Consider the following 24,790-nt stretch of genomic DNA (forward strand, 5'->3'; position numbering starts at 1 on the left):
TGAACGCTGAACGCAGATCGATCACATCACTCATTCTCTTTCATATACTTCACAAAGGCTTTCTTATGTACTAAGCCGGCATATTGGCCATCATGCGACACGCACAGATAGCGCAGTCCGAGCTTGGCAAAGCATTGATACACGAGGTCGATAGGCGAATGGATGTCGAGGGCAAGAGGGGACTGCAGACGTCAGACTTGTAAACGTCAAAGGATGGAGCTACATACCGGATCAATGTATTGACCGAAGTCGACGCGGCCGGTTTCGGCTTCATCTTCGCTGTCAGAAACAGCCGAAGAGCCGTCCAGACTCATCAAGCAGAGGGTGTTCTCCTCGTCCGCCAGGTTGTCCAGCGCGTACTCCAGCTCAGGTGCCGGGATTAAACCGGTGAGGACACCATGACGCAGGATCGGAAGACCTCCGTCCAATTCGCCCGCCATCAACAGGTTCTGAAGTTTCGAACGTAGCTCTCGTGCCGGCACAAAGGACGAGCCCGAAATGTCAATGATACGACTGGAGCGAACCGGCCGAACGAGATCCCCAAGCTGCGCATCCGACGTCGGCTGATGTTTACTGTCAAGGAACGGGTAGGAATTCATATCGGTTAACATATCCTGCCCAAGTTAGCCGCCACATCTTTACACAAACAAAGTATTGTGCAGTACTTACGTAGATGCTGCGAGGTTCGATAGCATCAGCAGTCCACTTGGCACACAAGACAGCCACGGAAAAGGGCAACACATGGTCCAAACTTCCCGTGAGCTCAAAGAGAATGACAGCCAGTGTAACAGACAGACGTGTCACTCCACACATAGTTGCACCTGCCGCGACCATAGCGTAGACTCCTGGCGTCACGCAGGATTCCATGCCGGCGGTAGCGGGACAAGACGATCCAAACAGAAAGGAGGTGGGATACTTCAGCACCAAGTACTGTGCGGCATGTCCAACAATGCGGCCCAGAAGACCACCAACAACCATGGAAGGGACGTAGATACCACACGGCACCTTGATTCCGAACGTAACCACCGTTAGAAGACTCTTGATGACAAACGCGACGAGCAAATAACGAATAATTTCCCCGATCCCCTCCTCCGGTGGACACAGACCAGTCGGTGACGACGACTCGTGATCACAAGGGCTGGCCAACTCAAACATAAGCTCGGAGACGGGGAGCTTGGTGTAACGATTCCAAAAGCTAACTAATCCGGTCAAAACAGCAACAAGCACGACCTCGATCATTGGCCAACGCTTGATAAACCAAATTCTTCGGAATGATCGCGCCCAGAGGTTCGAGGCTTTGATAAACAGAGCACCCAGCGCTCCACCGAGCACGCCTAGGAGGATAAAGATCGCCATCTCAAACATCTCCCAGTCGCCCAGATAGCGGACCTGGAACAAGACAATCTTGCCCGTGCCGTAAGGATTCAGGAATTTCAGGGAGAGTGCTGCTGCGATGCAGCAGAAGAACGTTCTGAACAGAGTCTTCGGAGGGAAATAATAGCTGACTTCCTCTAAACTGAACAGCACGCCACCGATGGGGGCACCGAATGCTACCGCCACACCACCTGCAGCACTTGCGCTCAAAACTTCACGTCTCTTGCCATCGTTGTGGTTATACTTGGCAAAGATGCGACAGCAGATATTGCCCACGCATGTCGCGATGTGCACATAAGGTCCTTCTTTGCCCAAGCTGAGGCCTGACGAAACGCTAAAAACCAGCGCAAGGGTTTTTATGAACAGAGTCTTGAAGCCAAGGTATCCATGCAGAACGAAGCCACTGTTGATGACCTTGACCTCAGCCACTCCACTTCCTGCCGCAGGATAGTAGACCATGGCAGGACGCGTGGGGATGGCGGAACTAAGCGCTTGCTGGCTGGAAGCAGATCCAGGTGAATTACTATTTGCATTGTTTCCTTTCGTACTTCGCGACGACGCCGCCCCAAGGTTTTCATCCAAAGTTGTCAGCGACACCGAGGATGGAACCACAGTCTTCGTGAACAGCGTCAGGAAGCACGAGATGACAGAAAGAAGCACCACCCAGAAGATGAACATGCTGTAGTTGACCCAGTAATTGTCCGGTCCTGACGGATTGTAGATCTGGGACCAGGACCGCCACGCCGGGCAATTTGAGCCCCCTGTACAGCAGCTCTGACGGCTGTGGAACCAGTGCGTAGTACAAAAGCCTTCCTTCACGTCAAAGATGAATTCCTCAGTCACATCTACTGAATAAGCTATTGCGGCCGTGATACAGCCAATCAATGCGACCAGGACCCAGCCCTGGGAGCCATCGAGCCATGCCAGCAGACGCCCGCGGATATCCTTGCGCTTGCGCAGTTCCCGAAGACGAGCCCCGTCTATGATACTGTCATGGACCCAGTCAGTGGAGGTGAACTGGTCATACCAGCTCCGCTCGTCCATGAATGAAGCCGTCATGCCATCTTTGACGGAAGCAGCCAGGCTTTCCGCTTGCTCCGCATCGATACTGCCGCGTCGACTAAATCGGATCGCCTGAGAGTTGGCGCGGCTATGGTGTCGCGACCGGCGAATGCTTCCCGTCATTAGGGTGTGTCTAAAATTGTTGAAATCGGACCCCGTATTTCCAGAAAGATTCGTATATGAACGTCGCGGCATACCCCGTCGGGTTTCATTGGCCTTCGGTAGAAGACTTGTGGTTTCGCCGACTTCCATACTCGGTTCCGAAGGTTCATGGGGAGTTTGGACTTCCGAGAGAAGGCTATGAGTTCGTCTAACGGCAGATGGCGAGGGGGGAGCTGTTCGCGAGGCAGTCCTGCGGCCGTCCGACCCGCCGGAGGGAAGCTCGGCTTCCGGGAGAGCGCCTTGCAGATTGGGAGGGACTGAACGAGGCATTTTTGGGAAACTAGTGAAGCAAGAGCTGCTTCGGACTTAATATATGCGGCCTGAAATAATCAAGTCAGCCCAGGCAGTCCGGGGTCTGCCAGATGCAAACCAGCAGCAGCAGGGACGGGAAAGATAAGAACTACCCTCAGCAGCGGACATATCCAACAACATTTAAGCCCGAGAAGAGGCCGAGAAATCGAACAGTGGGGACTGCGACTAGTTCGGTGGTTCTCCAGCGCGCGAGGTAGATGGCGGTGAAGTTGCCGAAGTGAAGAGACGGGAGAGCCAAATAAACACGGCAGTCGCAGGTTAGGGGGGTGGGGAGGGAAGAAGGGAAGGGAAAACGAGAGTGAGGCTGTAGAGGAAGCACACAATGAGTTTAAAACAGGAAGAGCAATACAGAGCTTAGCGAGAAGTGAAAGAAGATGACACAATTAAGAGGGGCAATAATAGCTAACTAATAATGATAATAACAATAATAATCATACCTCAAAAAGGAGGTTCCGTAGGAGGGAAAAATGCAGGAGGCAGCGATGGGCACGACATCCGAGGTGGTCATGGCCACCAGCAGATAAACGGGGCTAAAGGCGCATCATCTGACGATCGGAGTCCGGGTGGTCCCTTGACATGGTTGGTCACCACGCCTATCATTCCCCATCCTCCCAAGTGGTATGGTTTCCATGTTTCTCCTTTGAAACCTTGTTGCTTTTTCTTCTCTCCGCCCCTCCCTCCCTTTGGAGACTTCCCTGCTATGTAGCAGCAGATGATGAAGGGAAAGGAGGGGGCAGACAGCATGACAAACGGTTAGATAAATAAAGAATCCTGGGGGACCCGATCCATGGCACGTGCATAGTCACGATAATGGCGGCCGTGTAACATGCCAATGATGCCATTCATTCCCCACTCTCGCCTAATTATTTATTTCCAAGCTTACTTAGTGGCTGCACCCCGGATGTCCGCCGCTCTTAACTGCTTGTCCAATATACTCCTGGGATGCGAGGCATGACCCCTCCATGAGGCACCCCTTCGGACGGCTGAACCCGGTTTAGGAATGAGGCGTGAGCTGGCCTTGACATCCGATCGAACGGGAGAGGAGGGGGGCGCAACACTGCACTACTTTAATTCTACGGGCGCCTGATTACTGCAATTGGTTAGATGATCTCCGTGTCAAAAGATCAACACAATAGTTGAGGCGACATTAACTGTGTCTGTGTCCCAAGATAGGAGCTATAAACGACATTCTTATCATGGCCGCATTGCACTGTAGTAATGGTGCAGCAGGCTTGACTTTTCGAGCGTAGATGTCTACAGACCACCTCCACCGATGCTGTCACATCGTCTATACTTACCACTGTCACTCACAAAAGAAATGAGGGCCATTTATCAATCACAGCAGCCGCTCAAAGGGCCTTTTTGGTCTGAAATAGATGATTTGTTTTGCCGCTTCCCCGCATGATAAAGCAATATCGAACTCTACCAGTTACACTGTACCTCTTTACTCGGTAGATGCAGGCTACCATGGCTCCACTCCCGTGCATGCATGGCAATGTATACTTTGCCACTCTGCACAGCTACTAGATCTGACAACCGTACTTTTAGACTTTTGTTGAGTATTGGCAGATGGAAGGTGAGAATTAGCTTTACTGACTATACATACTTTAATATGAAAAGGAATGCAAAATCGCTTAATGTTAAAGTCCCTCAACCACAATGAATCGAGTCTTGAGCCTGACAGACACGTTGTGCCATACCCCAACTGCCACCGATCTTCAACCCACCATCTCCAAGACAAAGATGGCTTCAGTATCCGGTTGGACAGCGATAATCAATCATCTGCGGAGACTAGTATTATCAAAACCACCAATGGAAGCATACTCCAACCCCAAATACAGTTCAATACCCAACGCGCATGACGTATCCGCCACAATAGACCTTTTCGGATCTACATTCACAAGAGTACGTGGGAGACCGATAACCAAATCCCGATCGCATAGCAAGGTTACTACTGCTGCTGCAATTATTATTAACCACAGCCACGTTATCTATCATCAACAAAGCTAACAGGTAACCATGGTCTCAACCGACGTTTCCATTACCATATAAACTCTACTTTCCTTTAAGCAAACATCTTGAAACAAATGTCCTTGTTCTGAAACCCAGCCTCAGAGCTGTCCGTTTCTATCCCACCCACGGAAACCATGAAACCACTATGAAACACCCCGCATACAAACACCGTCTGTATATAGACCCCACCTCTTGAAAGAAAGGCCGATGGACCCCATGTCCCAGAATCCCCTAAGTGGGAGATAAACAACTTACCGCCGCACCTCTCCGTTTCATTCCATACCGAGACTCCCCCTCGCCCAGTGTCCCCACAGATTCTCTTTCCCCTTGAATTCTAGATCTTCGCACTTTAATTCTCATCTTAAGACGCAAGGTTTCATAGGAGAAGACATGTGCCTCTGGTTCCACTAATAGCGCATTAGTATCTAAAACTTACAAATCCTAGTACTCAGCGACACTTGGGCATGGTATCTACCGTAGAGACTGAATTTGACCGGTGTCAGAGATGCGTGATCAAAAAGTACGACGATTCGTGAGAGACCGATGTTACAGGTCAGATGGATGGTAGGGTCAGGGGTGATGTGGTGGGTACAGCGGGGGGTTAGAGGGTGCGTTCGAGGCGAAGAAGGTTTTCAGGCCATTCAATCTTGGTTGAGGCTTCTAATTCTTATTTCAGTCGTGCATTTTTTTCCCTAGTTAGAGGTCGGCATGTTTTGTCTGGGAACTTCAGCTCTGGGTGTTTGGCGGAGATCTTGGGAACAGACTGATTGTAGAGCTTAGGAGGATAGTATGAATACTACATAGTAGATGCTTCTTAGTTGTATTATCCTTCTACATAATGGCGTTAGTAGCGATGTACTAGTAATTACATTTACAAATGAAGTGCCTGGGGATAGGATATCACGTTGCTTGAAGCCGATTCACGTCAGACCTGCATTGCGATGAGCAGGTCTTAGGCGCCAAGTTTCTGTTAGGAATCATGAAAGTGGCCTATAGCTGCCACAGCATCTAAAGCTACTATTTTGAAGGTTATACTAGGTGATTGCCATCATAATAAGCTCTTTTATATTGATTGAAAGAACTAATCCTTCAATAATAGACCTTCTTGCCATGCCGTTATAACAGAAATACCGCTTTTTACCGACCTAACTTACAGTTTACTAGATAACTCTGTGCATTAATCATCCAAGACCGTATTCCACAATTTTGTAATTGATATCAGATTCTAGCAGCCAAGCTATATATCTGAATCAATTAATACGTGGGTGTTTACTCTCGAATACATAGTGAAAGTCTACTTTCAAATGACTGTTGACTGGACACCCTGAAAAACATAGGAGTCATGTTACGACATTTTCTGTGTTATTATTCTATCCTGGGTCCATTCTGTTCCAGTATTCGGATCAACTGTATGTTAACAGTCACTCATCCCGATCAAGTTTCCTACTTCATCAGTCCTGTTTTAGGAAGTTGTAGACTGAGCACTAGCTATAGATCAATCACTGCAAAATTTGGAGTTCTGGGAGAATTATTCATGATACATAAGAGAGATAAGCATGAGTACTCACGACAATAAATATCAAAGTAGGATTCTGGGCAGCCAGTAAGCCTGCATGTGATGTAGGTTATTGTCTAGCGGGTCTGTGTTCGCGAGGTAGAAGAGCGAGGATTCTGGATTCCGTGTCTATAACATACTATTTATGTAAATGTTACAGGGCTGTCTTCAAAACCCCCTGTAGGAATGATAAACCGCTGTGGTGTAGTTGATATGCGTGAGTATTAAAGTCAGATTGTTATCACCAGAAGGTAAAATGTTGTGCGGAGATACGAATTACTTCAGTACTGCTTACGATATTTTGCTGTCTTTCTAAACCACTGGCCTGTTCCCTTTAACCGGCGATTTATTCGCCTGCATGATCTCCAGCTGTTGATTTATGCCGATATTGCAGTATAGGCTCTTTGCATGCATCAGATGAGCGAGGCCAAGAAATCGAGCCTGCAATGGACTCGGAAGCCATCCCCGCACATCCGTTTTTCCCTGATCCCTGCAGCAGACATGTTTCTGCACCATGAGTTGACATTAAAGTTGATGTTTGACCCTGGTCTAATGTTTCCTTCATCACAGTGGAGCTAGTAGCATATAGTCTGAAGATTCGGCAGCCCCTTTACGTTTTGACGATTGCTGCTGGTCCTGGATACGATATGTGGGCAGAGAGCATGGGTATCTTGGACGCTCAGTTTGTTTGCTTCCGAGCCTCTTATTATCGGATATGCGAACAAACCCTCTAAGCATAGGTACTTTCCTATCTGGAAGCGGACACGGTAGTCCTTCAACCTCCGCCAACGCGTCTTGGCAGATATTTCCGTGGAAGAATCGGAATAGATCTGCAGAAGATGGCTGCTTCCAGTCACATATTTCTGGGCATAATGTGACTTCTGCGATACTATTGAACAGTGCTTTTCTGCAGGAAAATACACGACTGCTGGTCTGTGTACTTCATGTCCCAGTTCCTTTAGTTTGTGGTCGGCCTCCCACCATAATATGTCCAGCATGACCAGGAGTTATATTTCCTTGTCTTGGCCTTCATTATGCACAACGGATCATGAACATGATTTGCTGAATGCTCTCTTGGGAACGGCAATTGAGCCGGAGAATGCGGGGGATGGCAGGTTCTCGTTTGGAGAAATGAGTGTCATGCTTTCTTCACGGATAAATCTCATTGTGGAATCGAATCAGTCGCAATAAAGACGAAAAATATAGGCAATTTGATGGCCAGTGTAGGGATAGCAAAGCTCAATCCCTAAAGTTGAAGGAAGATATAAAGTCAGCCTTGATCCTGTCGAGCGACGAACAGTCCCAACCAGAGCAGCGCCTCGAACACCAGGTACCGGTGATTTTCCATTCTCTCTTTGAAGCATCACAATGAAGCAGATCAATACCATCGCTCACCTCACAACTCTCCTTTCCCTCACTGCGAAGATAGCTGCCCACGGCCATGTGAGCAATATTGTCATCAATGGTGTCTCCTACCGTGGCTGGGACATCAACTCGGATCCCTACAATTCAGATCCTCCTGTGGTAGTCGCATGGCAGACACCGAACACTGCCAACGGATTCATTACGCCTGACGAATATGACACGGACGACATTATCTGTCACCTGGATGCCACTAATGCCGAGGGGCATGCCGTTATTGCTGCAGGAGACAAGATCAGCATTCAATGGACCACTTGGCCTGACACTCACCATGGACCGGTCATAAGTTATCTTGCAAACTGTGGCTCGAGCTGCGAGACTGTTGACAAGACGACTCTTGAGTTCTTCAAGATTGATGGTGTTGGCCTTGTTGATGACTCGACTGTGCCTGGCACTTGGGGAGATGACCAGTTGATTGCAGACAACAATACATGGCTGGTCGAGATCCCACCAGACATTGCCCCCGGATATTATGTTCTTCGCCACGAACTGATTGCCTTGCATGGGGCCAGCAGTGAGAATGGGGCACAGAATTATCCCCAGTGTTTCAATCTCCAAGTCACCGGGTCAGGTACTGCCGAGCCTTCCGGCGTACTCGGTACGGAGTTGTATAGCCCGACAGACCCCGGAATCCTTGTCAATATCTACCAGTCACTGTCCACTTACGAGGTGCCTGGCCCAACATTGATCCCGGAGGCAGTATCTGTTGTGCAATCGAGCTCGACCATCACAGCATCCGGAACACCCGTGACTGGGACCGCCGCGTCCACCGCGACATCATGAATCGGCATGATTGAGCGACCGTGACTCGGGTCGGAATGGTATAGTCTCACCCTCCGATTGGTTTATAGCAATGTAGGGGGAGATGGGTCATTGGATCAGTTTGGAATCTGCTTGTTTAGCGGCGTGGTTGCTGCTTACACCTTCGCTTCGGTTCCCTTCGCTTCCTGCTTTTCTGGAAGATTTCTGTCTGTGCATCCGCCTCCTTATGTGAAGCATGAGTTCTAAATTATAACATTCGCTTCGTAACATAATTATTTTCATTCCCACCCACGGTATCTGGTACAAAGTGTCAAATAAGAGTAAAATATAGCATCAACTCTTATTCGATGCAGGTTCAGATAGCTCAAGAATGTGGCGCATATAACCCACAGGTTTCGCCCAACCGCAAGGGGCGGCACAGAGGAAGGATCCCTCAGCAGTGCGTAAGCAAGGTGCGATGTCAGGCTCCGCACACCTCAGACACACCAGTTGGAGCTATTCATCATCATCCCTCATGGGAAGCACTAACCAAAAGGCGGTCTAATCGCCGCTATGGGGGGTGTGTCTCCGCTGCGTTTTTGAGGTCACCTGGCTGACCGGACGGCTCGAAGGGGGAAAGCCAGTTGGTGTTCAGGTATCCGCGGCATTTCCACGTTTCCCGATGGGGTAATTTCGAATTTCCGCATTCTTTTCTGAGTCATTACGACAACAAGCTTTGTGGGGATCGGAGATAACGAGAGTTGTGCTATTGTCATCGTATCTAAGACGCATAGTAACAATGTTCCTGTTCCGTATTTCCACCATCTAGACCTAATAACCTTTCTTGCTGTGATGGAAATCTACCCCCCGAACTGACGACCCATGGACAGGGAAAAAGGCTGGGGTTGACGCCATCACGGATTCGGGCGAGCGACCCTGGATTTACCCCGGAGCACCACCGCTGAATTAGTCCTAGTCGATCGTAAAAGCCGAGTTGTCCGGGGGAAGCTAACCCCATGCAATCAAGCACATCCCCACCCCCAATTACATCCGCGCTCATTAAACCCCCCGTCCATGGCTTAAGCGAGCGCCCGTAGCCTTTCTTTGCCACCCAACGGTTCTGACAGGAGCAGCAAGAGGCAACTAATCATATTTTCTGCTGATTGCGCTTCCTTCTGCGCGTGGCGTTTTTGTTTTGTGGGGAGCATCAGATCCCCACGTTCCTCTCCACAGCCTCCTATCTCTCCCCAATGGTCACTACCCCGGAGATGATACGTACATCCCTCCAGTCTTCCATCATGGATCAGCCTAGAATCACCCTTGGTAGTTGATTAGCGCTTCTTCGATGTGGTCCTAGCTCTGGGAATTGCGAGGGAGTCTAGACGAGCAATGCCTGACCCATATAAACCTTTGCCTCTCTTATCTGGGTTCCTTCTTTTTTTTTCTGTCAGGTCGCTAGGTTGCTTCTTCTTCCTCACCCCCTTTCAGCCCTCACACGCCAGACAGTTTCTCCTCATTAGCTGGCTGTCTTGCCACGCTCCCTCTGTGACTTATTCATTCCATCAATCTTACTTCTGTTGTGTGGCTTGCTGGCAGGCATCATGTCTAATATCGAAATGACCGAGGACGTTCGGTCCACTCCCTCCCCCAAGACCCATGAGGAGACCCACATCGAGAAAAACAGCAGCGAATACTTTGAGAAGGTCGAAGAGGGACCTTCTTCATATGCTGAGATCGCTGCGGCCTCCCTTTCACCCTCTCATCGAGAGTACCTCCTACAGCGTCATGGAACTTTGGACCTGGATCCTATCCCGAGTCCGTCGGGCGCAGACCCGTACAACTGGCCGACCTGGAAGGTATGAAAGCACACTCCAATCTTATATACCTGGTTGCTGACCTGTGTCTTTATTGTAGAAACTGATCAACCTCATTCTCGTCGCCTTCCACGCCTGCATGGCAACATTCACCGCTTCGATTATCCCTGCCTATGAAAGTATCTCGGAAGACCTTGGAGTCTCTATGCAAAGAGCAAGTTACCTTACTTCGCTTCAGATTGCTATTCTAGGAGGTGCGCCTCTGTTCTGGAAGCCTTTGGCCAATCGCTACGGACGTCGCCCTATCTTCCTATTGTCTACCATCCTCAGCTTGGTATGCAATGTGGGTTGTGCGAAGAGTCCAACCTACGCTTCTATGGCCGCCTGTCGAGCCTTGACAGCCTTCTTCATCTCCCCAGCAGCGGCTATTGGAAGTGCTGTTGTTACCGAAACCTTCTTCAAGAAAGACAGAGGCCGTTATCTGGGTGTCTGGACATTGATGGTCACCTTGGGTGTTCCAGTTGGTCAGTTTGCCCTACACTATTAGCGTTGCTTTCCACTGACTGTATTCTAGGCCCCCTGATCTACGGTTTCATTACATACCGCGTAGGATACCGTTGGATTTTCTGGGTGCTGGCCATCACCAACGGTGTTCAGTTCATCTTATATATTTTCTTTGGTCCTGAGACCCGCTACATTGGCGGTAGTACCGAGGGCATGTCTGACTTCAAGGCTCAATACCTATCCTTCCGCCGCATCGATCCAACACCACTCACAATCCGCGAATTCTTCCACCCGTTAACAATGGCTGCACGCCCTAGCGTCATGATTCCTGCATGCGCGTATGCCATGGTGTTCTTGTTCGGCAGTGTGATGATCACAGTCGAAGTGCCCCAACTTCTACAAACAAAGTTCGGCCTCAATGCTGAGCAGCTGGGTCTTCAATTTATTGGAGTTATTATCGGCACTGTCCTAGGCGAGCAGATTGGAGGTTCCATGTCCGACTTCTGGATGCGTCGACGTGAACACAAAATACAGCATAAACCAGATCCCGAGTACCGTCTCTGGCTCAGCTACCCGGGTGTGATCCTGACTATTGTCGGTGCCATTGTATTCCTGGTCTGCACTCAGCAGGCCGCTCCCAACCACTGGGTTGTGTCACCAATCATAGGCACAGCCATTGCCGCCTTTGGTAATCAGCTCGTGACGACCGTTCTGGTCACCTATGCTGTGGATTGCTATCCGGAAGACTCGGGTAGCGTTGGTGTTTTCATCACGTTTGTTCGCCAGGTCTGGGGATTTATTGGTCCGTTCTGGTAGGTCACTTCCATGCCTTAACACTAGAAAGAAATATAGACTAACTTTGACATCGTTAGGTTCCCCGACATGTTCGACAACGTCGGTGTTGCGGCCAGCTCTGGTGTTTCAAGTGCGTTGATGTTTGCTGTCAGCCTTTTGCCTGTCATCGCCGTCCACATGTTTGGAAGGAAGTGGCGCAACCATAATTAGTTGCGTGTATTTTACGACGAATGTATTTCTTATGACCTGACTTGAACTTTTTTTACCACCGTTCATATCACTCTATGGCCAACTATGCTAGTAGTCTGTAGTTCCGTAACGCATCAATTTTAGACAGAATACATCGACACATTAGAAGTTTACAAAGTTAAAATGCATATCGACGATAGGTAATACTACATGTACAATCTCAAAAGGCACTGTGTAAAATCAAACCATTTAGTCTCTTCAAGCCTAAACAGTAGCCCATAGTGTGAAATCATCCTCCACGTCTCGTACACTTACCCAAACTCAAGCTGCAAACCTCAGGACAGCCACTATGATACCAATAATGAACAACTCCCACGCACACCACCTATCTACATACCCTCCTTCCGGACTGCACATACACAACGTACACAATTTGAGACAGTTTATCAAGCCAAGGAACTAGAACAGAAAAATTGAGCATAGTACCACTAACCAACCAACCCACTACCGAAACAGTAAACCACACCATGAACCAATCACCAACATCCAGCAATTAAACAATATCTCAAATCAGCCTAGATCTCCACACGCCAGAATACTAGTATGTAGTAAAAGCGCCCAGCGCCATCTCAGCTCGTGCCTTCTTCCACCCACAAACCCACGCCGCCGTGGCGTCCCCTCACAGCGTACGCAAGACAGTTAATAGTTGGACGCCACGCCAGGAAGCGTGGTGCTGTGGGGAGGCCAGTTGGCTGATCTCCATCTCCCACAGGAGGGGCGTGAGATTGTCTATTGTGCTAATGGGGTCTTGTGGGGGTTGAGGGAGGGGAGGGGGGTCTTCGTGCTTGTTGAGCGGTGGGATGGTAGCGGGGGGTTGTGGCGTACTGTGTGTTTTGTTTCTGGTCTCCACTGATTATAGCTGTGGTGGCTTGTTGTGGATTTGCTGTGGGTTGTTGGGTTCTGTTAGGTAGCTGTGATGTATTTGTGGATGTTGGTGTGGATTTGTGGTGGAAGTGATGTGGAAGTGGGTGGAAATGGGGGATTATGCTGTGCATGCGTTTGGTGAGCTGCTTGTCTGGGGACGATGGGTGTTCGTTTGTCTGTCTGCGACCTGCGTGTTGGTATTCTGCGCTGTAAACTAAATCGAAGAAGTGGTATGCTATAGTAGCTAAAGATAATATGTCTACTGTGCTATGTGGGTGTCCGCCATACCTGTGGCAGATATTCCAAATGATGGTCATATTCTGATATACTATACCAATGTCTCCAACCAGAGCATTATAGTATTCAATTCTTATTGACTGCAATCCCCTGCACACCCTCATATCCCACCACCCATTAACACCAAGACAGCGCAAACACCTCCCAACTCTATTGATTTGTAAGGCTGAATGCCAACAGTGCTAGCCGCATCAAAAAACACGTGCCTGCCAACCCAACAGCGTAACAGAACCGAGGATCATTTCCCCCAGACCACATCAGCAATGATCATCCTCCGCACTCTCCACACCCCACGAATCTCTCCACACTCGTATCTGGGGTCACCGAGGTCCATTCTCCGTCTCGGCGAGATTTGAAATCAGAGAAATAGAAGCAACCATGAAACTCAGCAATGAAATCACCTCAATCTCCCCCAGGAGCCGTTGTAGTCCCTGAAACAACTCCCCCGCATTTCTTCCCCATGTTGATCCCCCGGTTCGCGAAAGCATATTCTTAAGAGTTACTCCGGCCCAAGGTTCCTGTCATTCTTCCTTAAAATATACGAGCAGGGATAAATTATTTCAAAACTTACTTTCGTCCATCTCAGCCGCCAAGTCCACAAGTCACTATGATGTCTATACTACGCATTATGCTGTGCTCCTTATCTCCGAGAGTGGAGTCGGGGATAACGCGCAATCCTGCGGACGAACCCGACCAGAACGGTTAAGCGCGAAAAGCAATTCAAGCAGCCAGCAGGCAGCGAAGCTGCAACCACGCTGGAGCTATGACCGTATCGTTATTGGAGAGTAGAGCTCAGGCTGATAGACAGCTGGAAGATGTTTCTCCTCGATGTTCTCCAGACTATACTTCTCTTCAAGGCTCAATTGCTGAGCCAGTTTGCGCCATCTGGTCGGGGCCCCACTGGCGGCGCATTCGATTGCTCGGTCGACGATATCAAGTCATTGCTGCCAGATGGGTCGAAGCTCCTTTATGCTTCTCATTATGATGCTGATGATCGCTTCACGCCCCCGCTTGAGCACAATTCTGGCGCCTTTAGGATCTCGTCGTATACGCTGCCCAGGAGTGCTTGTGTCTTTCAGGCGAATTTGACATTGCCTGGGGAGACTGAACATAGTGTTGGGGTGGTGTTGCCGGATGATTGGAATGGGAGGTTCTTGTATGTATACGTCGTGTTATCTGGTAGATTGATTGTGAGCTAAGGCGTGTGCAGGACAGCGGGAAATGGGGGTTTCTCGGGAAGTGTTAGTTGGGGATCTATTGTATGTTCAGTCCTCTTCGCTCACATAAACCTATAAACAGTTGCTTAATATAGCGATGGCTTTGATAGATCGATGCCTCCTGGTATGGATTCGCCGCTGTATCTACAAATACAGGCCACGAGAGCTCTGGCGCCGAATGGGCTTACCATAACCAAGAAGCTCTCGCCAACTGGGGCTACAGGGCTATGCATGATGCAGTCGTCAATGGTAAGTCCGTGACGGAGCAATACTATGGAAAGAAGATTGCATACAGCTATTATCGCGGCTGCTCCGCGGGTGGAAAGCAGGGACTCAAGGAAGTTGAGATGTTCCCTTATGATTTCGACGGAGTGATTGCCGGAGCTCCCGCCTGGTGGACAACTCATCTGCAACTGTGGAACATGATTGTCGGTATCTGGAACTCACCAGCAGACTCTCCACATCATTTGTCGAACGAACATATCGATCTTCTGGCCAACGAGGTTATTCGCCAATGCGATCCCCAGGATGGGGTGGAAGACGGCATCGTCATGAACCCAGATGCATGTATCTTCCGGCCTGAAGCTCTCTTGTGTGTGGAGGACGTTACAGATCTTTCAAATTGCCTGAACACAGAGCAGATCAAGACCGTGTACAAACTCCACAACGACTGGATGGAAGCAAATGACACATTCATTTTCCCACATCTTACTCTGAGCAGTGAGTGGAAGTGGAGCGGCCTGGTCTCTTCTCCCGCAAGTCTGGGTACGGACTACGTCAAATGGATGCTTCAGTTGGGTGAAGACTGGTCATGGGAGGATTGGGACCCCGAACTGATAAAGTTATCGGATGAGCTGAACCCCGGAAATGCCACAACAGATGACTACGATCTCTCTCCTTTCTATAATAAGGGAGGCAAACTTCTTCATTATCACGGCTGGTCCGACTGGTCTATTGCTGCGGGGTCGAGCATTTATTTCTATGACCAGGTTGTCAATGCTTTACGTCCGAAGGGGATAAACCCGGGTGATTTCTATCGCTTCTATCTGATTCCCGGAATGGGGTAAGTCTACCACTGTATTTAGAGCTATTTGGCCAGTTGCTGACATATCCAGTCACTGCGGAGGTACATCTGATTTGATGAATGCTCCTTGGGTCATTGCAGGAGATGGTCAATCCTCCAGTCTTGGAAGAGATGGAAACATCCACAGCGTACCCGGACATGAAGATGCAAAACACGACGTAGTCCTTGCCATGATGAACTGGGTGGAAAATGGGACCAGTCCAAATGAGTTGATTGCGACGAAGTTCGTGAATGACAAGGATCCGGAAGAGGGTGTATATCGCCAGCGTCCATTGTGTGTGTATCCTGCCGAGGCTCAATACAAAGGCTCCGGGGATATTAACGCAGCGGAGAGTTGGGAGTGCAGAGAGTTGTAATGGCACCGACACTGGGGACAATTTTGTGTAGATGACGCTCTTACGAGAACAATGTAAATACGTTCCATATAAATATTAAGACGATTCTCCCAAATTTAAGGAGCTTTCTACGGATGGGCCAGCTCGTTGGTGGAGAAACTGATCAACCGCCGCCCCTCCGTTTATCGGTTATCGGACTTTTTGTTATACTGCGAGCCCCTCCGCCCGCCAGAGTCTCCGCACTCACCAACTCACTTTCTTACATCTTTGTTTCACCTCCCCATAGACATTATACGCTAGACAAGTGCGCCATCAGTATACACCACAATGTCCAACACCGTTGCAGCAGCCGAGGAAGAAGGCGCTTACACGCCTTACGACCAATTCTTCCTCTTCGGCGACTCGATCACCGAGTACTCCAATGCCCAGGACATGGGATTCGGGTTCTCCGCAGCATTGCAGAATGGTAGGCAATCATTCCCTTATCCCCTTTTTGTACAGACATACACTGATATCTTGTAGCCTACGCCCGCCGCCTGGACGTTGTGAACCGTGGATTAGCGTGCGTCCCTCTATACCAAAACTGAAGCAACAAATAAAAGACAACAACCTCTGACTCTTTCCACAGCGGATACAATACTCTCCACGCCATCAAAGCCTTCCCCAAATGCTTCCCTACCCCAGAGCGCGCCAATGTCCGACTTATGGTAAGCACTCTTACCACACACCCTTACCAACACCCTCATAACTAACGAGCACCACCAGACCATCTGGTTCGGCGCCAACGACGCCAGTCTCCCAGGTTTCGAGCAACACGTCCCCATCGAAACCTACAAGCAAAACCTTAGAAACATCATCCAGCACCCCTTAACCAAGGCCCAGAACCCCCGCATCATGATCATCACTCCTCCCCCCATCAACGAGTACCAATTGGCCGGGTTCGACGCCATGAAGGGGAACCCCCATCCGACTCGGACCAACGCGCATGCCAGGAAGTACGGCCAGGCTGCGCGCGAAGTTGCTGCGGAGTTCGGTCTGCCTGTTGCGGATGTCTGGAGCGCGTTCATGTCGACGGTTGGGTGGAAAGAGGGTCAGCCGCTGGTTGGGTCGAGGGATTTGCCTGAGGATGGCAAGTTTGCTAGTCTGTTTACGGACGGCTTGCATTTGGCTGCTAATGGGTATCGCATTGTGTTTGAGGAGGTTATGAAGACTATTCAGGAGAACTGGCCGGATCAGGTGCCGGAGAAGCTTCCTTATGTGTTTCCTTCTTGGGCGTTGGCGCCGAAATAGGGGCTCAGCGTGGCTCATTGGAGATGACCGTGCTAGTACTAAGACTAGTAGCGCCGTCTCATCTGCTATGTGGTATACTGCTATAAATGGTGAATAGTATATATAGAGAACTGACCATCTAGAAGAAATCCTACTAAGTGGACCAGGGTACAAGAGTGAGATTATATGATAGAGCCCAGCACTGTTGCAGTCATATAATATGATCTTGACTGTGGATCCTGAAATTAGAAGCAAATGGACCAGTTGGGTCCACTGTCTTTGGCTCCATTGACAATGAATGAATAGTAGCAGAATGAGGCTTTGAATGAAAGCGGTCTAGATCCAGCGCATGGCGGCCGCTGGTTGGCTGGCGGGCGATGGATTGCGATCCCCTCATGAATTCCGGTCCGACGGCAACTTCCTGCCTTCTTTCAACTTCTCTTTCCCCCCATTTGTCCTTTTCCTCTCCATCTGTGCCTCTCTGCTATCTTCTCGACGATTTCTCCACTCCACCCTACTCACGACCAAGAAAAGTGCCTCTGCCTCTGCCTCTCTTTTAGCGACATTCTTTTTCCTACGACTCCTTCGCAAAGAACATCCCCAGAGAATCCTCCCGCCCATTCCTCGTCTCCCTCGATCCCCTTCACGAAAGCCGACCATCGCGCAAACTCCGTTACATTTCCTCGAGTACAGCGCTTCATACGAAATACCTACGTTCACGGTTCTTTATAATCGACTCCTTGCACCTTGGAACAACTCCGCTGTCGCCTGGCTCTATCCTGCATTCCCGCAATCTTGGACCAACTTCCGTCCGCATATACCATAAACGCTTCCCGCTTCTTCCTTCCCGCCGCCGTCGTTTGTGTGGCACGATCGCTCAGCTCTTCCTACCACGGTACTTCCGCCAATAATTTTTTTAAATGTCTTTGATCGGATTTGCGGATACTCGTTCCTAGCAAACCGGGTGGACGGCCGTTTGGCCGTCACACAGCACGAGGGAGGAGGATTTGAGGACAAAGCGGGCTATCAGAAGCAGCTGGCTTAGAATAGCAGACATTACGGAGAAGTGAAAGGTGTTGCTTGGTAAACGGATTTGGTCGGACTGGTTTGGTGTGGATACCTCACAGCCTTTCTTTCTGTTCAACGTTCTCGTGTGTTGCCACCATCCAGCGTCTCGTGTTACTTCCGTCTGGATATGGATGCCCAGTATCCCTTTGCCTCCCGCGACGATATCTGGCGCGTCTTCGAAGAGCTGAAGGAGCTCCACGCCACACAGTTTGAACAGGCGGAGCGTATCGCGAGACTGGAACGGCGCAGGGACGAGGATGCAAAGCTGAGGAGTGTTTGGGGTCCTTTGTCGCCGTTTCCTAGCTCCGTTGGGGGCACAATCCCCACAGGTGTGTGTGATAGTTTCTTCTTCTGGATCTTCGCAAGCATGTGGTTTGAGCATGGCTGATGCGCTGTCTTCTGTAGAGCCGGTCTTCCATACCCCCGCGGACGCTTTCAAGGGTTTCGATCAGGGACACCATCACGGGGCCGTCTCTACAATGGGTCTCGACAACGAAGAGGAGCCGCGACGGGGCACTTCCAGGGCAAACAGTGTTAGGTTCGATGAAAGTGCCATCCATGGGTACTACGGGCAGGCCAATCGATCTAGCAGTGAGCTGCCACTCCGCACCGGCAGCGGTCTCGGAAGCCATCCCCTGACGGAGCGGTCCTTGTCTCATCGGTCAGATGGGAGGCAAAGCTCTTCCGGGCACTCCCACCATTCTGCTCGTACCAACAGCCTGGGCCTTGAAACAACTAGCAGGATGATGAGCTCTGTCGGTGGTTCTCCTCTTATTCCCCCGCCTGGACTGTTCCTCCTTGGCCCTGTGCCATGCATCATTCGGTGCTGGCTGACAACTACCTTCTCCAATGATTCTCTCCTGTACGCTGCTGTCTGCTCGGGCTCATACACCTCGTCACTGGGATACCCGATGATCCAGATGCTTGGGTTGGCAGATCAAATCGTGTATGAGGGAGATGTGCAGTACATCAAGCTCCCAATCTACCTCCCCGAAGCTAGTGTGCACCAAGCCTCATCGCGATCCAGCAGCCCCGAACCTCAAGTACCTACGTTGACCGTTCGGTTTCTAGTCCGCGAGGTTGAGTCTGGCGACACTGCAATCCAGATTGTCCTGGGAAGTGACGTCCTTCGGTCCCACAACGCCGACGTGCTCTTCTCACAAGACAAGATTATCATGGTTGATGATGAAAGGAACAAGGTATCCATTCCCTTGGTGCGTCCCGAAGATGATTCGGTTTTCAAGTCATTGTCCACGATGTCGGATGCCACCCGCAGCGGGCGGAAGGCTCGTTCGGTCCACGAGGATATCCAGGCGGACACGAACGGCCATGCAACCTTTGGTGTGATTGGGCGTCCTGCCAGCCTCTCTCGCCGGGCTACCTCCACGTCTGCCTCTGCAAGAGAGTCTCTCGAGGGGTCCGAGGAGAGTCGAAAGGCTCGCCCGGGGACCCAAGAGGGGTCAACGGACACTGATACCCAAAAGGAACAGAAGTCCGGCGCAGAAGTCGATGCTCAGGTGGGTGGCCCAGCACGGGTGGAGGCAGCCGGAGTCTGGGGCTCGTGGAAACGCGAGTCCAAGTCAGATCCAAACGCTTCTGCAACAGGCAAGGCCACCCGTGGCCGTACGATGAAAGTACTGCGGCCTACGAAATCCTCCACACGAGTGGCTCAAGCTACGACTGTTCCTAGTAGTTCTGCTACCGACTATGCCGCGACCTCAGGGCCGTCGCAGCCCGCGTCGACCCGAGCATCGCCGGATGGGACACGCACGAGCAAGCAGTGGCCTAGCAATCCAGTTGGCGGGGCGTCCGCATTTGGCTGGCTCAACACCACACAGCCACCAGGTCGGACTGCAATGACCCCTAAATGAAACAAATTAGGGTGTTCCTTGTATCTTTTCCATGACTTGAGACAGTCTAATTGACGTACCGCAATACTGACTTGACTAAACCACACACACCTACAACTCTCCCGTAGTATATACACACTAGATACATCATAGTAATTAAATCTTCGCCAATCCCTCCACCGCCCCCCTCGTCTCCTCCTTCATCTCCCTAACCAACCCACTGACCACCTTAAACCCCTCATGCCCCGCATCCCCCAACATCTCAAACAACAAACTCTCACTCGTCGTCACAATCGCCCCCGCATCCCTCATCCTCTGCACCGCAATCCCCCTCTCCTCTTTATTCACACTACTCACCCCATCCACACACACATACACCCGATGTCCTCTCCGCAACAGATCCATCGTCGTCTGCAACACACAGATATGCGTCTCAATCCCCACGATTATCACATCCAACGCCTTCTCCCCCTTCTCAGGCGATGGGAGAAGCGCTTCCATCTCGGGCGTGATCATTGAGAAGAGGGTTTTGTCAAGGTCGGCCCGCACAAGCGGGTGGTTGGTTAAATGTGTAGTGAGTTCAGGCACCGTGTTGCCGAGTTTTGCGCGCGATTGGGTGGTTATGTAGATTGGGATTTGGAGGGGTTGCGTGGCGCGGAGGAGTTTGGTTGTGGTATTTACTCTAGGGATATGTTTAGCTGGTGATGGGGGTGGGGAAGAAAGGGGAAGCAGGTAGGCGTACACTTTTGGGAATTCGTAGATGGCATGGCGGAATTTCTCTTGGAGGTCGCAGATACTGTTGTTTTTTTAGGGAGTTGGTTAGGGGGATTGGAAGGGATTGGAAGGGAGGAGGAGGGTGGAGGTGCGTACAAAAGGGCTGGGTTGTCTGGTGGCGGTGGTGGTGTGGTTAGTTGGGTTGCTTGTTTGTTTGTGGTAGTGAGGGGATATGATGGTGGACGTACTGATGCGGGTTACGCGCGATAGGGAGGCCATTATGATTGCTTTGTTGAGTGGTTTAATGGGTTTAGTAGTGTTGGTTTGAGGGAGAGATGTAAGTTGTGATGGGAATGAGATAGGAGAAGCGGGGAAAGCCAGGAGAATTGGAGGTCAGGTGCGGGGAAATTGGTGCCTGGTTTGTCAGGCAGACTATCTTTTTTGCATACGCTGTGCGGTTTTGATTGATATGTGGTGACAATGAACTGCTTTTGATTATCCAGGTCTATAAATCATTTCTATAGTTGTGGCCATCTATCCCAATCACAGCTGTATCTCTTCCACCTTCGCCCGTCCGGCAAACCAGCTGTGGTCGCCTTTCAGAGCTGCCTGTCGGATGGCATACAGCTCGTCCAGGAACGCGGGCACAAAGCTGCCCGGTCCTCGTACGTTGTCTGCTGATGCTGCGTTCTCGGCGGCAATCTCGTACATCAAGATACCTGCAAGCACGGCAAGGAACTTGTCCTTGGGGTGCGTGGTCAAAAAGGCACCGGAGACGGTGCCCACGGCACAACCGGTCTAGATGATCTTTGTTAGCATATTCCATGAAACTTGATGATATATACCTACGCCAGTCACTTGGCCGAGAAGCTCATGACCGTTAGAGACCGCAACGACGCGCTCTCCATCGCTGAGGTAGTCGGTGGCGCCGGTGAGGAGGACAATGTTGTCTATTGTGGTTAGTTATGCTTCGTCAATTCGTGTAGTGAACTCACGCTCTCTCCTGGCGAGATCACGCGCCAGTCGGGCCTTTCCGTGGCTGTCGAGGTTGCTGGGCCCGCTGTCGACACCACGCTGCGTTACGCCGCTGCTGCCAAACACCTGACGGATCTCTCCTTCGTTGCCCTTGATGAGGTCAAAGTATCCACCTGACATCAGCTGGGTGACAGCTCCACGGCGGATGCTGGTGGCTGCGGCGCCAACGGGGTCGTACACCACGGGGTTACCGCGCATATTGTATGCTTTCTGGGCTTTCAGGTAGTTGGGAATGCTCTCGCTCGTGAGGGTGCCCATGTTGATGACCAGGGCACCGTCAAACTGGCAGAGATCGACGGCTTCATCTCCGTACGGTGACATAATTGGCGATGCGCCCCTATATATCGTTAGCAAAGGTCATTGGTTGAAGGGGAGCTGTAGGGAAGGAATACATTGAAAGCGCGACGTTGGCCACAAAGTTGGCCACAACATAGTTGATCATGTTGTGCACCAGCGGATGGCCCTTGACGACTTCCTGGACAACCTGAGGCACCTGTTCGAGTAATGCGGAGGTATCACGAGCAGGGGTAGTAGCATCGCTCCGGACGAAAGGGGGAGGGCTTGAGACGAGCTTCACGAATTCAGCAGCCGCTGCCTTCGGGTCATCTGCAGCCATGATAGCGCTGACGATCGCAACGCCATCCAGAGCCTTGTTCGGAGCGCGGGACTGGTAGAGAACGCGCTGGACATTGGAAGCGTTGATTCCACCAATAGATACAGTTCCAACAGTGCGGCCTGACTCCGAGATAGCCTCGAGGATGGCCTGAGTTCCAGCTGTACCAATGATGGACTTGGTGTTGGTTTTCCTACTCCTCGTCAGTGATGCACATTTTTCAAGGCTAGCCGGGTTCGTACGTCGGGGTAGCGAACATGGTGCCGATTCCGAGGTAGTCGGCACCTGCAGCAACTGCCTTCTGCGCCTCCTCTATCGAGGAGGCACTGATGCCGATGATAGAGTTCTCGGGGAGAAGCTTCCTGGCTACCTCAATAGCTGCGAGCAGTCAGAATACGACGAGTAGACGAATCAGGTTCAGACATACCCATGTCATCTTGGCCCAAGTGGACACCCTCTACACCAGCAGCAAGAGCGACATCAACACGGTCATTGATCAGCAGAGGCACATTGTACTTCTTGGTGATTTGGTGCAATTTCTTGGCGGTCTCTACTTGGACGCCCGTGTCACTTTTCTTGTCTCTATATTGGACAATGGTCACACCTACACCAATTGTCAGTGGGGGGAATTTTCCGGGAGAATGAACAACTCACCTCCTTTGACAGCTTCCTCGACGACAGCACACAGGTCACGACCTTTGAGAATGGCCGGGGTTGAGTCGGTGACCAGGTATACCGAGAGATCCAGAGTCATTTTGTGGGAACTGGTTGGGCTCTGGTTAGATCCATGTGACGCAACACCCAGGCTGGATACCTCCAGTTTTGGGGGATCCAGTAGAAGAGAAGATAGTATTTACCGTCTATATCCAACTTATTGATAATTCAAGTCCCACGATGGTCACGACAATATATTGGAGGCCCACGAGCAGCAGACAAGCGAGGCTTGATGGTGTTGGGAAGAGTGGGGGTCACGGCCGAAGTTAGTCATTGGCCTCCATCGACATCATCCTCGCCCATTCCCTCGCTTCAGTTCCTTCTACAATACTATGAAGATGAGGATGTCCATTACGTCCATGTCTTTCCAGATCATGATGACACAAGAATTATAAATGATATATTGATGCACCGACTGAAAAGACGTTGGAGCTAGTCACTAGTGCTAAAACATTAATATCCCCCATGGAGATGGCCACACTCAGCATTGAAATTGCTAGTTTACTCAATAATCAACATGCCTGATCATTGAACTCACCAAGAAGTATACTTGAGCTAGCACCTACAGATGCACCAAGGAATGCTATGTGGCCAGCTGCATCATTAAGTAATTCACCCCATGGCTAGTTACTGTGAAAGCTACTGATGCAGCAGACTGGAGTGTTGTGCTGAAACTCCTGGCTCCACTTCGGATGGCGACAGTGCTCCGCCGATGGCCGGCGTCTGCCCATGCTTCTCACCCTGGACCAATGATCAGGTTGTGCAGGCTCACACGGTCGCACGGTAGAGACCAAAATACCTAGAGAACACCGACTACCCGAAAGTTACCCCCAAGAGTTGCCTATGCCTGTGTATCCGGCCCTTGATAGCGGACAGGCCAATGCAGGGGTACAGTTTGGGGGATCCGGACAGCCAGCGACAATCCCATTGTATGCCTACGGAAAGCATAAGCATGGTGAAGTCATCAGAAAGACTCTTGAAGGTAGTTATGGCATGTCTCTACACTCTAAGCACACTGAAAAGTCGCCGTGCACGCTACTAGTTGGTAGTCGGACCCGAAGCACTGGGCTCGAAACGACCAATGGGCTCCACTGAAGAAGGACAGCAATCTCTGTACGCCGTTGGTAGACACAAAGCCAAATGATGTGCGACCTGGTTCTTCTCAAGTGAACAAGGGGAGTGACACTGAACCCTCATACAGAGAAGGAGAAGATCCAGTTAGGGTAATTAGAATTGGTAAACTACGAGTGAAGCGAGCAAAGAGAAGAAAAATAGACCGAGACAATAAATTCATATGGGGATAGTATTATTGCAGTCGAACAATATGAGACTTTTCTTAATGAAAGTGGCGCCTGGAGATGCCTCGGCTGACTCAGACGCGCGCATTTTTTCCTTCTTTTTTTACCCTCGCCGTTTTTTCCGATTTTTACTGGTTGGGAGCCTTAGCAAATCGGCTCGGACTTTTCCTTTTTTTGTTTGGGCTTCCACTTCCCTTCTTTCCTTCTTTTCTTTCTCTTCTTCTTCTCCTCCTCTTTCCCTCTTCCACCCACTTTCCAACTCATCCACCTTTCAGGTTTTTCTCATCACCATCTCATCAGCGTTGCAACGCTCTTGCGTATTGAAAGCTCTCTCCGCCAGGCTATTACTTTCGCCTGCTGGTTTCCCACACGTTTTGTTCACGCTCAAACCACTCTGGTTAGTTCCCTTCCCTTCCACCCCCTCCGGCC

The 24,790-nt window shown here is 50.5% G+C and overlaps 8 protein-coding genes across 8 annotated transcripts; 5 read left to right on the forward strand and 3 right to left on the reverse strand.

Annotated features, from left to right (window-relative positions):
- Nucleotides 1–70: 70 nt before the first annotated feature.
- Nucleotides 71–2,688, reverse strand: An12g04600 (uncharacterized protein; the record flags this gene model as incomplete). Its single annotated transcript, XM_059750859.1, has 4 exons — nt 71–196; nt 228–614; nt 670–1,858; nt 2,015–2,688. 4 exons carry the CDS (start codon nt 2,686–2,688, stop codon nt 71–73), a joined length of 2,376 nt encoding a protein of 791 aa, XP_059606429.1.
- A 5,158-nt stretch (nt 2,689–7,846) lies between these two features.
- On the forward strand, nt 7,847–8,683 carry An12g04610 (uncharacterized protein; the record flags this gene model as incomplete). Its single annotated transcript, XM_001395493.3, has 1 exon — nt 7,847–8,683. One exon carries the CDS (start codon nt 7,847–7,849, stop codon nt 8,681–8,683), a length of 837 nt encoding a protein of 278 aa, XP_001395530.1.
- A 1,559-nt stretch (nt 8,684–10,242) lies between these two features.
- An12g04620 (uncharacterized protein) lies at nt 10,243–11,964 on the forward strand (the record flags this gene model as incomplete). Its single annotated transcript, XM_059750860.1, has 4 exons — nt 10,243–10,497; nt 10,556–10,979; nt 11,030–11,771; nt 11,832–11,964. The coding sequence occupies 4 exons, from the start codon at nt 10,243–10,245 to the stop codon at nt 11,962–11,964; spliced, it is 1,554 nt and encodes a 517-aa protein (XP_059606430.1).
- Nucleotides 11,965–13,979: 2,015 nt separating this feature from the next.
- An12g04630 (uncharacterized protein) lies at nt 13,980–15,448 on the forward strand (the record flags this gene model as incomplete). The annotated part of the gene is made up of 3 exons (XM_001395495.3): nt 13,980–14,320; nt 14,375–14,423; nt 14,492–15,448. The coding sequence occupies 3 exons, from the start codon at nt 13,980–13,982 to the stop codon at nt 15,446–15,448; spliced, it is 1,347 nt and encodes a 448-aa protein (XP_001395532.3).
- Nucleotides 15,449–16,127: 679 nt separating this feature from the next.
- Nucleotides 16,128–17,090, forward strand: An12g04640 (uncharacterized protein; the record flags this gene model as incomplete). Its single annotated transcript, XM_001395496.3, has 4 exons — nt 16,128–16,266; nt 16,323–16,362; nt 16,429–16,507; nt 16,566–17,090. The coding sequence occupies 4 exons, from the start codon at nt 16,128–16,130 to the stop codon at nt 17,088–17,090; spliced, it is 783 nt and encodes a 260-aa protein (XP_001395533.1).
- Nucleotides 17,091–18,264: 1,174 nt separating this feature from the next.
- On the forward strand, nt 18,265–20,008 carry An12g04650 (uncharacterized protein; the record flags this gene model as incomplete). Its single annotated transcript, XM_001395497.3, has 2 exons — nt 18,265–18,466; nt 18,543–20,008. 2 exons carry the CDS (start codon nt 18,265–18,267, stop codon nt 20,006–20,008), a joined length of 1,668 nt encoding a protein of 555 aa, XP_001395534.1.
- Nucleotides 20,009–20,143: 135 nt separating this feature from the next.
- Nucleotides 20,144–20,980, reverse strand: An12g04655 (uncharacterized protein; the record flags this gene model as incomplete). Its single annotated transcript, XM_059750861.1, has 3 exons — nt 20,144–20,669; nt 20,732–20,783; nt 20,950–20,980. The coding sequence occupies 3 exons, from the start codon at nt 20,978–20,980 to the stop codon at nt 20,144–20,146; spliced, it is 609 nt and encodes a 202-aa protein (XP_059606431.1).
- Nucleotides 20,981–21,244: 264 nt separating this feature from the next.
- An12g04660 (uncharacterized protein) lies at nt 21,245–23,103 on the reverse strand (the record flags this gene model as incomplete). The annotated part of the gene is made up of 7 exons (XM_001395499.1): nt 21,245–21,499; nt 21,551–21,651; nt 21,697–22,073; nt 22,129–22,542; nt 22,592–22,727; nt 22,777–22,953; nt 23,004–23,103. The coding sequence occupies 7 exons, from the start codon at nt 23,101–23,103 to the stop codon at nt 21,245–21,247; spliced, it is 1,560 nt and encodes a 519-aa protein (XP_001395536.1).
- Nucleotides 23,104–24,790: the final 1,687 nt, after the last annotated feature.

This window comes from Aspergillus niger (genome assembly GCF_000002855.4).
Source record: "Aspergillus niger supercontig An12".
Lineage (NCBI taxonomy): Eukaryota > Fungi > Ascomycota > Eurotiomycetes > Eurotiales > Aspergillaceae > Aspergillus > Aspergillus niger.